This window comes from Oculina patagonica, chromosome 6 (genome assembly GCF_052425735.1).
Source record: "Oculina patagonica isolate OP01 chromosome 6, crgOcupat, whole genome shotgun sequence".
NCBI classification, from domain to species: Eukaryota; Metazoa; Cnidaria; class Anthozoa; order Scleractinia; family Oculinidae; genus Oculina; species Oculina patagonica.
The window spans coordinates 21,975,856-21,991,302 of NC_135763.1; the positions used below are offsets into that span (position 1 = coordinate 21,975,856).

The 15,447-nt window shown below is 39.1% G+C and overlaps 1 protein-coding gene across 1 annotated transcript in view; it reads right to left on the minus strand.

Annotated features, from left to right (window-relative positions):
• Nucleotides 1–1,943: 1,943 nt before the first annotated feature.
• LOC144658783 (5'-3' exoribonuclease 1-like) overlaps nucleotides 1,944–15,447 on the minus strand; it is a 97,893-nt gene continuing 84,389 nt past the window's right edge. The window contains exons 37-43 of the mRNA XM_078519248.1: nucleotides 15,150–15,335; nucleotides 14,634–14,769; nucleotides 13,129–13,186; nucleotides 11,755–11,839; nucleotides 11,057–11,167; nucleotides 6,579–6,860; nucleotides 1,944–4,742 (exon numbers count right to left, since the gene is read on the minus strand). Coding sequence (XP_078375374.1) covers nucleotides 4,410–4,742; nucleotides 6,579–6,860; nucleotides 11,057–11,167; nucleotides 11,755–11,839; nucleotides 13,129–13,186; nucleotides 14,634–14,769; nucleotides 15,150–15,335 — 1,191 coding nt within the window. The 3' untranslated portion in view covers nucleotides 1,944–4,409. The remainder of the gene's footprint in view (nucleotides 4,743–6,578; nucleotides 6,861–11,056; nucleotides 11,168–11,754; nucleotides 11,840–13,128; nucleotides 13,187–14,633; nucleotides 14,770–15,149; nucleotides 15,336–15,447) is intronic.

Sequence of the window (15,447 nt, forward strand, 5' to 3'; positions counted from 1 at the left end):
TGGCTGCATTTCCTCTGCGAAGATAGGAAATTGTTAAACTAAACTACAAAGAAACTGTAATGATAAGTTCGAAGAACAATGCACAGGATAAACCTTCGACTCATACTTCATGCAAAAACGTCGATATCTCGAAGAGACTTTGATTATTAACAATAGCTTTTTTAGAGCACTAAAACTGTTTTTAAACAGTTTAAAAAGCACGTTTGGCTGCGGATGGAAATGGATTGCAATTTGAAAACGTTTGCCAATGTTTTCAAGTTGTTTCCGAGCGCCTTAAAAAAATCGACATTAAGTTTGATTTCAATCCCCAAAGATAATGTTTTTTTTTTATGGGTAAAGTTGCCTACCACTTATTAAGACCAGAACAATTAAGACCAAAAATCTGCGAAACCCCGTGTCATAGTCCTTTTAAATTCATTTGTTAGAATTGAGTTCTTTTTCTAGAACCTTTTTCTTTGGGATGAATAAAAACTACAGCTAATCTCGTTCCCAGGTCTCGCGGGTGAGCAGTGATAACAATGGAGTGACAGCCTGTAAAACTCCCATAAAGCTTTGCTCTAACGAGTATATCCTTTAGGGATCTGCCCCTTCTGACGAGACAATGGGGGGATCTTTGATGATTGCCTGTCAGGAATGTGGACAAAAACCCGCCAACACCAGAGCTTGCAAATTCCACTGTACAGGACCGCAGCAGGCCAAAAACCATTTACATACAGAGCCGTAAACCTATGGAACAGCCTTGATATTAAAATCAAAAACGCTAAATCTCTGTACTCTTTTAAATAAAAGCTTAGGGATCATCTTCTTCAACTTTTATTCATTATTTTATTTAGTTTTCAATTTTATTTGTAAATATTAGTGTTAAGTAGATTTATTTTTTATTGTAAATAGTTTCTGAAAAGCCCTATGGGGAGATTACTATTAAAGTTCTTATCTTATCTTATGCCCGAGACAATTCTAAGAAAATGGCAATCAAATGAATAACGAATTCTTAACCACTCTCGTTCCAGAATGATATCTAGCAGAGTATTTTACTAAAGAATAAAGCAGAAGGCAATCATGAAAGCTATAGGGTAAAAATATTTGATTAAAAAAAGTGTTCATTTGGCGGTTACATGCAATGACTAGACATGTCTAGGTTTTATGCAAATTTGATCGGGTCACTTAAATATTCTTACGGCGGATTCTCTGTTGTTAAACATCGTTAGAAATAGCTTTATGATGCTGCGAATTTGGAATCGAACAGTGTCTTTGATATTTAGTTTTGCTGTGATAGCACAAAAGCAAGATTTGTAAGTCAACTAAAAACTGAGTTTTCAATCGACCTTGTCCTTGGTGTTGCCGTCGTTGTTACTATTATACTCCGTTTTAAAGAATTCCTTTTAAGTTCAATGAAAAAGGTGGAATTAAAAATACTTCATTTATGCTTGAAAGGAGGATACTTATTTGAAGGTATTCTGTCTGCAATAAATCAATCCTGATTTAAGAAAACAAGGCCCCCAAAACTGCCAGGGCCCACTCACTCTCTTAGCCTTCCCCTTCCTTCCCCCTAGGAAGTCTTCCCATGCCCGGTCACAGCTGAGCTCTCAGAGGCCTCGACGCTACTGAGCCCAGCCCCCCAAAAATCCAAAAGCCGGGAGCAGTCCTGGCCACATTTCAAAGCACAGTCTTTGCGGAAACAAGCCAAAAAGCTGACTTTAGCCAGCCCCCAGCCGGATTGTAATTCAACAGCTGACCCAGGGCTCCCTGGGGTTGTTAAGTCAGAGCCTGGGCTACCTGCCCACTGGTTCGTTGCCATTGCCCACCCCCCCCCCCCCCCACCCAAATACCGGATACCGGAGTCCACGTTTTGTCAAGTCCAGACAGAAATATATAGACCAGTATGTCAATGCGCAATGGTCTGACGGTAGTTGTTCTTTTCTCGACTCATAAAATTGAAACTCTTCTTTCTAACTGTTGACAGCTTTTTATTGCAAACACTCCCCATCAAACCGCAAGTGTTCATGCGCGATGCTTTGCTTTTTCCTACTAAGTCGAAAAACAGGAGAATTGTTGCTGGTGCCATAATTATTCACTCGCACGGTTGGTCAGTTGGTTGTAGACTTTTTGTACTGAATTCTGCAGCATTGTGTGAATAATCGTGACGGATGTCCATAATGTTCGCTTGATAAAATGTATGCTATTTAAAAGGCTAAAAGGTTAAAAATTGTAAAATTAAAATATTGAAAGCAAACGTTTTCGGCTGCTTGCCATCATCAGGGTTAAAAACGACCGTCCGCCCGCATGCATATATATCTTATGTAATTCCCGTTGGGAAAAGTTTGGAGAAATAAGAAAAAACTTGTAAATAAAAAAGATGGTAAATTTCAAGAAATACTTGTTTGCTCAAGCTGGGGCGGAATTGTTGGATCATTTGCCCCTCAACGATCCTACACTTGTGGAATGTCTGTGCTGAAGAGAGAACACGCCATGTGAAAGAATATGATGGGTTTTCCCGCAGGTGTTTTGCAGGTTCAGAGGTGTGAGCAGGATTTGAATGTTCCGCAATTGGCACTGCTAAGTTTCTCGCAGCTGATGTAGTCCGACCTTTCAACCCACCAATCTATGATCGTTATGTTGATGATCGTTTCTTTAAGAAGAAAAATGACGAACCTGATGCTCTACTTGAACGCCTAAATCGCTACCACCCCAACATTGTTTTCACTGTCGAGGAAAACCCCGACCACTTTCTTGATACTTCCTTAAGTTACACCAACAAGTTTAACTGCAGCGTCTTCAAGAAACCGGGGAAATTACCAACACATTGTAAATCTGAGGTCCCTACCAAGTGGAAAAGGAATTGCAACACTGGCGCACTCCATAGAGCCAAACGCATCTCTACCGATTTTGAGGCCATTAAAACTTTAGAGACTTCTTTCATCAAAGCAGGTTATCTGAAACGTTTTATCTCGCATACAATCAACAACTTTCTGACCGACTCATCACAAGACGACAACATCATTCCTGATTTTCTCTTCGAAGGACGTAAGAAGGTTTTCATCAAGCTCCCGTTTTGCGGTGAAAACGAAAAACTCAGTAAAACCTTTATTGCAAAACTCAACAATGTCACTAATTTCAATTTCATCTTTATAATCCTCATCTTTATGAGTCGAATAAAAAGCCTCCTTAACAACAAAGGCAAAAACACTCACAGATCCAAAGTTGTTTACAAGAGAGATTGTTCTTGTGGCGTTGATTACATCGGCGAGACTGTGAGAAACTTAGCAGTGCGAATTGCAGAACATTCAAATCTTGCTCACACCTCTGAACCTGCAGAACACCTCCTGTTTTTCAACTTAGTTGTAAAAAGCAAAATTATTTAGGCTGTGCAACTTACTATAGTAAACTGGAGGAGATACCTTAAGGTCCATCTGCTTTTCAGGATAGTCTCCTTTTCATCCTTGACACAAACAACTTTCGTAGCGACTCCTAACTCGAGTCTTAAAAACATCTTTTAATAGCAGAGCTATTCTTCATGGTTAGATGGCAAAAAATAATAGCATTTATTTCGACCGTAAATTAATTGATTTCTTTTATTGAACAGAGGCCCGTCTGGACAATACTTTTAACTAGCCGCAAAATAAAACTGACTTGGTGTTCATTTTCATTTGTACCATCTACGTATATTATTTATTACGTGAAGTGACCCAAACGAAAAGAAAAGAAATAAAAATGGGAAATTTAAGTCTATTGCTACATGGTCAGTTCTAAAACACTGAGTTATATGATGCCCTTCAGGCTTTCCAAACTATGTGGTAGCACACAGTTAACAGCATTTTTTTCGCAATGTAACATTGCATTGTAAAGGGGAGAAGGGGATAGTTATAAGTATTTATAAGTATTTACCTATTTTATTAAAGAGTGTCCCAAGCCTATCAATCAGACCTGAAAATGACTGCAGACCTCGTTCTGCTGGTGCTAGGACAAGGTGTTTGCATGCACGCAAAATAACTGTTGTAGAAAAGTACATGACGGTGCAGCGAATCACAATGCTGTGTCAATGCTAAATCTCGTCTGGGATAGAATGATACAAAAATGGAGCTCATGTTAAGGACATGCCACGTGTAGATGTAACAACAAACTTATAGTAAGTCTGTCCTTAATTTTAGGACTGACATTTTCATGATGTATTCATCCAGCCATGGAATAACTGCCTATCTGGTTTCCAACAACCAATAAGACTTAAGACTTCATCACAAATGTTGCTATCCGTCTGGTACCATGCTGACATGACAACTTTCAAAGAACTTGTGCTGTTGTTCTGCAAGATTTTCCGGCAACAGTTTGCGTCCGTCCGAATGGTTTGACAGAAATGAGTAAAAGCTGTTATGGGTAAGTTAAATATGCTTGATAGAGCTAAACGTAGTGTGTCAGCTCTTTTTTGAAAAGAAACTTGGAGCAAGTAATCTTTTGGAAGCACTGGGTGTCCTTTTAGAAGTAGTGCCAGTTTTGCCAGTTGTTTGCCTGGGAGAACTATTTCCTTTGGAGTTCTGAGTGGCTGATAACCCTGAAAGCAGGGCACTTGAAACATATTCAAGCTCGTCAGATGTTTTCTGCATAGAGTTTACACTCTGTTCTCCCTTGTGATCTTCATCTAATTTTGTATTTTCCATAGAGTGTGCGCTGACCAAACGTTCCATTACAACCGTCTCTTCCAACTCAGCTCGGGTAGATTGCTGACGCGATGACCCTCTCCTTGAAACCTGAAAACAAATGATAGTTCCTCAGTAAAAACTGAGTAAGCTCTTAGCTTACAGTCGTATTAATTCCTTAACAGTTTCAATAGCAAGGAGTAAAACATTTTTACACTTTTACACTTTAACATAGTAAAACTTTGGCCTATCTATTGTTATTAATAGGGTACTAAAGAAATGGCGATTTAGAGGCGACCATAGACTTGCTCCAAGTCGCTCGTTAGATTCACAGGAGACCGCTGGATACGGAAACGGAGGGCGCGCGCGAGCATGAGAAACAAAATGGCGGAGGATCGCGGCGGAACAAGCGACTTGTGTCACTTGCAGGAAATCGATTCTAGCTGACGTTTTTTTGCCGCGAAAATAACGCATCATTTCGTGTGCATTGGGTTGGTTTCTTTTATCGTGTTGACGTCAGTTTCGTCCGCAGCTGATGCGCGCTGTGGCGTGTGTTAAAATTGCGATTTTCTTCCCTTTTACTCAAGGCCCTTGATGGCTCTCTCATTTCTGTAAAATTTAAAAGGGACAGACACAAAACAAGACATTTGTAATGTTTGTTCAAAAACTGGTTTAAACTGCCGATGTGAGAAGAAAACAACTCTGCTCAAGAGGTAAAAAGTTCAACGCAAGCTTGTCTTGCGAGCAGCGCGCGCTAAGTTGGCGGGCACAGCGCGCTCAGTAAGTTCAAGCGCAATACAATATGATTGACATAATCTTGATGGCGTCACCGGTGGAAAAATCCACCGGTGCCGCCATATTTCAGAATTGGCGCGCTGCAGGTGAGACAAGTCGCTCGTTCCGAGCCATTTCTCGGCAAGTGTCATTTGTTTTCCTTCGCGCGCGCGTTCACAGAAATGAATCCCGCGCGATCTCTCTCGCGCGCGATTTTAAAGGCGATTTTACTCAAGTGGTCTTTCGCGTTGATTTCAAAGCGACTTTATTTAAGTTACTATAGATGCAAAGAAAAACTTGGGGCAAGTCTAGGGCGACCAGAGCATAAGAGACCGAGGAAAGCTAGATAGAGGGCACCATTGTTGCCGACAATTAGGGACCTTAGTACCGGTGTACGAGTATCAGATTGACTAAGAGTACGACTCTTCAAAAGGTTTAATAAGCAGTGCGGCGACTCTTCACGTGACGCTCGTGAACGTGGGCTATAATTTTTCTACATTATTTTTTTCCTTCTGCAAAACAACAACGCGTAATACTCGAATTCTGCGTTGCATTGCCATTAGTTAATACTTGGAATCGAACACTCTTCGATATTTAGTATTCAGGCTCAGCTGGAACGGAGATTTGAATAAAAACAGTACATGTAGTTCTACCGAGATTTGTAAGTCAACTATTAATTAAGTTTTCAATCGACCTTGGCTTGGTGTCGCCGTCGTTGTTGCTTTTAAACTCCGTTCAGAAACGCGGTTTAAAAATGTCGTTTTGTTTTTCATGGTATCTTTTGAGTTCAACGAGAAGGGTATAAGTTAAAAATAGTTCATTTATGAAGTGCCATATCACGAGTTCGAAGGTGTTTACAAAAAAGTCAAAGTTCACTTCAAACACCTGACCATCGACAACAAAAAATGTTTTTCCGAGGTTTTCGGTTTGGTTAACTTCCGGGGATGATTTCAGACTTCCTGGTTGATTTCTATTGTTCTATGAATGACCAATAGAAACAAAGAAATACATTTCAGTTTCCCAGAGTGTGTCCCGGCGGCCCAACCGCTGACCTGAGAGCCGGGGCACGCTCTGGGCTCGAGATTGTTCGACGTCATGGGTCGACGTACGGACGGACATACGCGCCCGCGAGGCAAATTAACTTTGCATTGTGGTTTGCACAAGACAACACACCTGTAGTGGAATAAATGGTACTGCTGAACCATTCAGAGGTGGACTAACTCCTTGATGGGTAGGAGGCTCTCTAACGTGTGTTCCTGTTACTGTGTTAGTTTGAGGCTGGGATGACTGTTGATAGCTATTTTGTTCTCCAGAAGAGGACAATGGAACAAATCCCGCAAAAGCTTGCGGCAGTGGCAAGATGACCGGGTGAGGTGGAGAAGAAAAGAAGCCTGGGCCAACCTGCTGCTGCATGGCTATATGTCGAGGACCTGGGATTTTCGGCATGATTCGTGGCTGAAACAAAATGAGAATTAGACTGCTCTTAAAACCTTGCAATGACAAAGTCAAAACTATAATATTTAAGTAAATTAAAGCCCAAAATCCTACACGAAAAGTAAAAAGAGCCACTTTGTGGAAGATCCCACTGAAAATTCCTATTATTTTTATTTTTATTACTAGTAGAAATCAGAGATCAGGGGAGTGCATTTGATCTACAGGTAAAATAGACCCAAGGTCTATTCAAGCAGGCAGTGGCAAAAAAACCGACATGGTCGGCCTACATGTAGTATGCCTTATGTCAAAGTTAGTTACTATGCTTCAGTACCGAACCAAACGCGAGGAGGATAAGTGTGAGAAAGATTGTGTGACGAGCCAAAAGAACACAGAATGCATGAAATATTATGTACACAAAAATAATTATTTTTATCATATGACCCGTACGGGCCCGCGCGCAATTTCCATGGAAAACCATATGAAAAAAGTCCCGTATGAGGGCCGTACGCCTCACTCTAGCAGAGCCGGAAAAAGCCGTACGGCCCTACTGGAAAAGCGTACAGCCCCGCTACTGCCGCGAGATGCCGGAATTGATTCCACAACTTTGAATTCAGATGAACGATAGTTAAGATTTTTCTAAAAAGCAAAAAATGTCCAACATGTTTATAAAAACTTTACTATCTAGAAAGCGATGTCGTTTGCAGGCGCAAAAATTAAACAAAAAGTGTTTAAACTTGGCAATTATGAAGAAATACTCCTGACGACAACAATTAAATCGAAATAAAAGCCGTCAAAAAACAACAAAATCGGACAAAGACGTATCCTGGTTTGAAGTCATGGTAAACTGACATTGAAGAAAAAATGCAAATGCGAAGTAAACTCAAATTTCTCTTTCTGCTGCGTAATTTTTAAATCACAACAAACAAAATGCGAGTACATGTTTACGACTAACCTGATTACGACACAGTTTACCGCTTGTTTTCACAAAGCATTTTAAGCACAATTTTGACATCAACTGTAATGCAGAGCTCAACATCGTCGAGGAAATAACGAATTCAAGGACTAAGCAGCAACAGCAGACGTTCATGAATCCTACGATCCGTAGTAAACAAAACAACTTGAAGCCGAAGGGAAACGAAGCGAAGCAAGACCAAGAAAAATCTTGAACTGTCAGTTCAATCCCTTTCCAAGTCTTTATGTAGTTTCATAGATTAAGATCTAATGAAAATACAAAGTCCTTCTTGGTGGAAAATTAATTAATCCTCTCTTTCAAATCAGTCGTGAATTACAGCTCAGAAGAAACGTCGCTAAATCAGGATAAATTCAGTCTTGTTCGCTGAGAGACGAGCACGACTAGCCGAAACGTCGTGCAAATTCTTTGTTGTCGTCCTTTATAAACGCTTCCTTTGAAATTTCTACTAACTTCAATCATGTACGAGGAATTTAGTCAGATTTAAATCTTCTTGGAATGGAGCTAAATCTTAGAGATTTGCAATTGGTTGACAATTTTAACAGAAGTTTAAAAACTTTGTACGCACATCGCAGTTCAAATGCACTTTACTGGCTTCCAAACAAATTACGAGCTACCATTGGCTTTTCAAAATGCGCGCGAAACGGGCCGCCGCGTCTGTATCCCCTGGTATCCACGAAAGAAAAACAAAAAAAATCAGTGGTCATATGATAAAATGCTTATTGACTGAGTTAGGTCGGGCCGGACGGGAAAATATTTGGCTCTCGGTCAGGACGCACGGACCTCGAGCCAAATATTTTCCCGTCCGGCCCTCCCACTCAGTCAATAAGTACATAATTTCACTTGACCTGTTATCGTTTGGCACTATCGTTTTCCACAAACTTCTGGAAATAATTTTACTTCGATTTAAAATTCCACAGACATAATTCACACAGTAATCCACTACACGCATATTACATTCACACAACGATTTCCACGTCAAAACGTCTAGTGTTTCTAGGAATAACGATATATCACTAATTCAAAGAAATGAAAAAACAATTTCGATTCGTGTTATACCCACTCTCGATGCATTTAATTCTAACAATTTGTAGTTTTGTGCAACATATAATAATTGCAGGAAAATACGCTGGTTTACCTACGAACGAACTCCGTACGAAACTACGCATCGACTTACTCGATTTCCACTCTTTTTATGATGTTCTGTGGCTGAAGACAACTCTGCTACCTTGGATGATAACCTTCTAATGTTCTCCATGACATTTTTGGCAAAATTACAATTTTGACAACACGTTTACAACCCCTTTTTTCAAGCAAAATAATGTTTCTATGCTGCGTTTGGGACGCCATCTTGTTTTACATGAAATCGAGGCCATCTGTGGCTACCAGTTTTCCGGCCGAGAATTGCCCCTGCAAAAATCAATCGGGGCGGCCAATCTGGCGTCCATACATCTGCGCGCGCATTAAGGCTCGATTCATTCCGCATAACAGTACACAGGCATACCAACTCAAAAGACACAGGAAGCAAAAACAAAATTAGGCTTGCGCTCTCCTTCGTCGAAAACAATTAATTATTATTATTATTATTATTATTATTATTGAAACCAAACGCCTCCTTTACGTTTTATCGCCTTTCAATAAGCTTTCACTAATAGCTTCTTAGTAGCTTGCCTAGAAAGGCAGTTATATTTTTCTCTTCACGAAATATTTACTGCTCTTTAATTTTGGAGTCGGTGCTTTGAGAAGTGGCAAAGGATTCAATTTCAACCAGCAATTCAATTATTTAGTGACATGTTTTGAATATGCATATTCTGCAGTTCGATTTAATTTTAATGGGTTTCAGGCCAATGTTTTTTTGGGCAGTTCTGAACTGACATCGGTCTTATTAATGACTTAAGAGAAATGTAGCACATGAATTACATCCCGGAGTCCAAGACAATTAAACAACATGATCAGCGAACTTGTTTTGATATGACTCCTGATGCATTCATTGTGGGTGATAAAGCTGAAAGAAATAACGAACATCCAGACAGATGCGAATCAAGCAAGCTCAAACACCAGTGAGTCGAAGGTGTGAAAAAATAAAGGGTGACCTTCGACTGCAGTTGTTCAGTTTATTAGATGTTTATGCAAATTTAATTACTTCTCATCTACGCCACCGCTGTCTTTGAAGATGCCCTTTGATGCATATTTTCATTGAAATAACATGACTGAATAAGTCAATTTTAGGTTTACCGGTAAACTTATTCAATTTTAGTTTAAAATTATGAGATTCCAGTGTTACAACTCTTCGCATGTCTGTATGTGACAATGCCTGTGTGTATTTTTGACAATCAATGGTGCTACATTTTTGCCACTTAATACGGACAAGTAGATTCATCCTTCTCACATGAAGAGGTAATCGTGTCTCTTAAAGTTTGTAACACGGGGAATCATTCTGCTTCCTGAAAGAGTTTTATCCTTTTCCCACGGAGAGTTGTGCCTCGAATACAAGTTTCTTCTTTTTCAAAAGGAAAGTCATTTCAAACTTTTTTACAAAAGTCTTGTGGGCAGTTGATTCCAAAACTTACAGCAGAGCTTTTACGAGACAATCGAGACCTGAACCCGCTTGTTACACCAGCCACCACACGTTATTCGTAAGCTGGTCTAATAATTCTGCCTTCTAGATTCACAAATGAAGTGCGGTCGACTTATTCGATACTGATTAAATGGTTCACTGCTTTGACTACCTATAATATCTCTCTGAAACTTAGGATTCTCCGAACACTATCGAAAACTTTACACAGAAGTTTTACAGAGTTTACACAGAAAACTGCATCAAGACAATGGATGGACTCAAAAAGTCCACATAAAAACCCTGAAGTAATGTAGTGTTCTTAAAATTCCTATACCAATTTGAGGGAATTTACAGAAACAACTATTCCATTCACGTTTGTTGGCGTTGAGAATTGTTTTTCTATTATGGAACTGGTGTCTCGTACTGGGGTTTTAATTTTCTTATTCTTACTTTCGAATCCCAAGAATATCTTTTAAATAAATGATTTATGTTACAGGGAATGGAGAAAAACGCTCTGTTACTGAACAGCTAACAGAGTTCAGTTTTACAACCCCCTCCACCCATTACAATGTTGTTAATACTTAACTATTTCAAAACAAGGCCTGTCGAACCGCAAACCTCAAGAAACAACATTGAGTAGGGGGAGAGGGGATAAAATAGTTGAAATACCAGTGAAAATGACGTGCTTACCAACTGAAACAATGCTACAGATGCAGCACTCTCTACAGCTTCACCTTGATCATGGCAGGCACTGCCAGGGAATTTAAATCCATTGGCCAACTCTACTGTAGCAATCACGCCCTAAAAATGAAAATACTACATACTAATAACACTTGCCACTTTCGTTTTAACCATAGTGTGCTGACTTCATTATTCGTGTGACTTTCCGGAAAGAATGTTTTGGGTCACTGCGATAATGGGAGTGACTATTCCAGAAACAGTTTATGTAGTGAGACTTCTTAGGATTTGAACCTGGGATAACTGAGTCGGAATAGTATCCACTGGCATACCGATAACCAAATGCTAGATGATGCTACATCGTAACATTACATCTTAACAAAATATTAAGGCTAACTGGAGAGCTATTAGTTTTTTAGCGGTAAATCTGATTCACGTAAAAATTAGGATTTACCCATTTGGCGTTTTCTGTTTACTGTTGCCATGAAAATATTGTTTACCTAAAAAATTATATTTAATCAAAGTTCAATCTAAAACCAATATATGGTGTAATTTTCACATCAATCCGGGTGAGGGAAGGTCGCTAAAAGGCCAATTGCAAAATGTAGGTATGGCCCAGAAAAAACTGTAGGGAGACACCTTAATTGGGTCATCATGCAAGGCTCTCCAATCATTGAAACTGTATAAAGACCCAAATAACAGAAACAAACCTGAGGAGTGGGAGTGTGGTAATAAGAAGGAGGCGGAAGACCAACAGAACAACACCAAGTTGATAAGGCTAATGATGGAAGGCTCCTGAAATGCAAAGAAAAACAACACTCAGAGAGTCAAAGGATAGTGAAGAATGCAATGGTCAATTAAAAGTAAGATGTTTCACATTCATTTGCTTTATTTTGCTTTTAGTAAGACACGAAACTTACGCTTTTTTCGAAAACCAAAACATGATATTTTGTCAAAAACTACACCAAAAATTAATACCGTATTTTCTCGATTAAACGCCGGGCCCCGAATAAACGCTGGGTCTCCAAGGCAGAGTGGTAAGTAAGCCTTTCAGGCATTTATTCGAGGTGTAATATGCTTTAGGGTATGATGGCAAAATACATCCATGCCACAAATAACGATTAAAACCCTTGTTTAATAAACATTTTGCTCAAATAAACTGCACCATTCAAATAAACGCCGGATCCACGGAGCCAAATTTGAAATAAACGCCGGGGGCGTTTAATTGAGAAAATACGGTACTCTTTTTGCAAACATGATGACAACAATGGAAGCTGCTTTCAATAATAAAACCAATTCTAACACATATATGATCCATTACTCAAAAAATGGTTTTTCAGTTTATGAAATGTACATGTAAGGTAACCTTTTTAAAGATTCATTTTAAACAAACCGCTGTCATGCATCAAATTCAATAGGCCATTTCCGAGTTACCCTTTGCCTCTGTTTCAAAACGAGTCTAAGTGCGAAAACATTCATATGAAAATGAGTTTCACCTACAGGTCCATTTTCATGCAAATCAAACTCATTTTCATTTGAATAGTTTTGCACGTAGACTCGTTTTGAAACAGAGGCAAAGAGTAACTCGGAAATGGCCTATTCAACACGGCATCTCTTAGCTTCTCTTGCCTGACCGAATAAATTCCTGCTTACACATTCAAATATTTATTTTGTTCCCAATGTTGAATAAAATAAACCCAGACCAGTTCGTGAATGGCATTAGAAAGAAGTCTATTTCACGCCAAAATAAAGAGTACACTTAGGCCACCACATTGTATTTCTCTGTTTAGAGTTGTTCGATTACATTTTAACAACATCGCATTTTTAATTTTATCCAGTTAGTTTCAAGAATTACGTCAAGATGAGGCAATATCTTTCTTTCGATAAAATCATTACTCTAACAATTAAACTATCTTTTTAAAATCTAAAAAGGTAAAATATAATTGAGAGGCTAAAAAAGTCACAAATAATGTGAAAAAACCCAGTCGCTTGAAAAACTAGGCTTAGTTGCACTCAGCCTGTTTTTTTTTTTTTGACATATGGAGAGTATCCATAATAAACTCAATACAAGAAAAGACACTTACCCAGTGGGGTATGGTAAAGGAAACCGTGGATTCTGTTGAACAGTGACTTGGGCAGAACCTTTAAACAAACCAATGATAAAAACTTAAACATTTTTATAGTTTTTGTGGTTTCAACTTCATAGAAGTAAAACCTCTATGTCATTGGGTGTGTACATTTGTAAGCTGGGTTGGAAAATAAAAGTTCGGAGCACTCTTTACCTGGGTGAGTGACCTTCAAACTGCACTCGCCCAGATCAGTTTTCACTCGCCCAGTCTTATCAATTTTTAAGTGGTGGTCGATCGCGATACAGACTGCAATTTATTTCTTCGATGAAAAATTGCCAAGAAATAGACCTTACTCCACAACAAAACATAAGTACACTTAAGTCAAAAGTTCAAACACAGTTTGATTTGATACGTATTCTTAAACTCCCGTAGTTTGCAAGCAAAGTGTTGAAAATGTACAGAAAAAGAGGCGGAAAATAGCCATCTTGCCACTTATCTTGCAGTGTTTCGCACTTCGGTGGATGAGTCAATGTATTTATGACCAGCACATCCATCATGTAACAATCACCAATCTGAAGCCACTTTGGTCTGTTTTTACAAATGGGAACACAGCTTTGTTTGAGATTTAAAAATGGTTGTAAGCTACAGTGTATCGGCTTGTGGACAGTGTAGATTATTTGGAAAGTAAAAAGTTGATAGTTACGCTTATTTTAAACATATTATCTGGATATGAAAATCGTACTGGCCAAACTGGGCGAGTGATCAGTGATTTGTACACACCCAACAGTTTTTACACTAGTCTGTGTGAGCAGGCGAGCGCTAATTTCCTACCCTGAGTAAGTAAGTAAGCAAGTACATGTGAGCAAGCAAGCACATCTAGGTGAGTACAACAGACCTACAACAAACGGCATTTTCTTTGTTTGGTCAACCATGTGTGAGTAATCAAGTATGGAAAATCATTTGCTTCATAAATTTCTTTTTTGGTGGTCGAGTATTTAATTTACGAGCTCAAATTAAAACTTATGAAGGTTAAATGCTGCGGGTTTTATGCAAAATACATGATGATGAAAGGAGAAAGGGCTTTCGGCGGGTGGTCTGTCTATGTCTATGTCTATGTCTATGTTATGTCTATGTCTATGTCTATGTCTATGTCTATGTCTATGTCTATGTCTATGTCTATGTCTATGTCTATGTCTAGGAATGACAGCTCCTTTCCCAGCCAACTTCACCCATAAGTCACAATACCTTTGGCCTGGCTATTAGATTTTACAATATTGGTCATAATGCGAGCTTCCTTGAATCAGTAGTCGTGACAGGTGTTCAATTTTGCAAAAGGGCATTGTAATCTAAATCAGTGACTGTTAAATAGAGGTGAAATAAAAAATTATTTGGAAGTCGATAAAAATGTGGCGGACAAAACATGGCTTAAACCACATGCACTATGTGAGTGCATTTTGTCCTTGCTAGTTAACCATAAATGTCTCTTATTTAAATATCCTGCCAATCAAGGACAACCTTACTTTGACTGCGAAAGAGGTCGTCCAGTGACAGCTGTTTGCCCTGGAGAACTGGCTTGGGCTTAGGTTGTTGCTTCTCCATTGTGCTTTTATGTGGCTCACCAATCTGAAGCAGTTCACGGAGAGCCTGTGTTCCTTCCTAAAAACAGTTCACAAGTATTTACTTCAATTACATTGGAATAAATATGATACAATTGCTAAGAGCAGAAATTTGAAATTCTACAACAAATGTCCCATTGTAAATTTTTATATTTAAACCCCATTTTGTTTCATCCAAAGAGAGGACAAATGTTGTGCATGGGGTGGAAGGAAAATGGTGGGTCACAAACAAAGACAAATTGCCCATAGCTGGCTAGCAGTTAAATTTACGGTCCCAAATTAAACTACCAGCCTCACAAAACATGTTTCGCTTATTGCTTACAAATCTCGATTCCCTGACAGAAAGGTTGTCTGCTTGATCTTCAAGAAAGCAGCTTTGACCATTAACATTAGTGCTTATATTATTCAAACTTATTTAACCTTGATTACAGAGTTGCTTTCTCTTGTTTCTTTCTCTCTGTCATCCTTTCTGTGTTCAGGGCCAAGGTTAGGTTGTGAATCAGTGCTGCTGCCGTAAGGACTGTTTTCTTTGAGTTTCAGTTCTTTCCACATGTCAGCAAATTCACTTGGACTGTTATTAGGTTTATCGGTTGATATATGAGAAACCTGACAACAAAACCATTTCACATTCAGGCAATTATTTTAAGCCTCTGGAGGCAATGACATGCATTGCTTCTCTTGGATTCAGCAGTGTTTTCCTATTGTGTCTCTTGGGAGG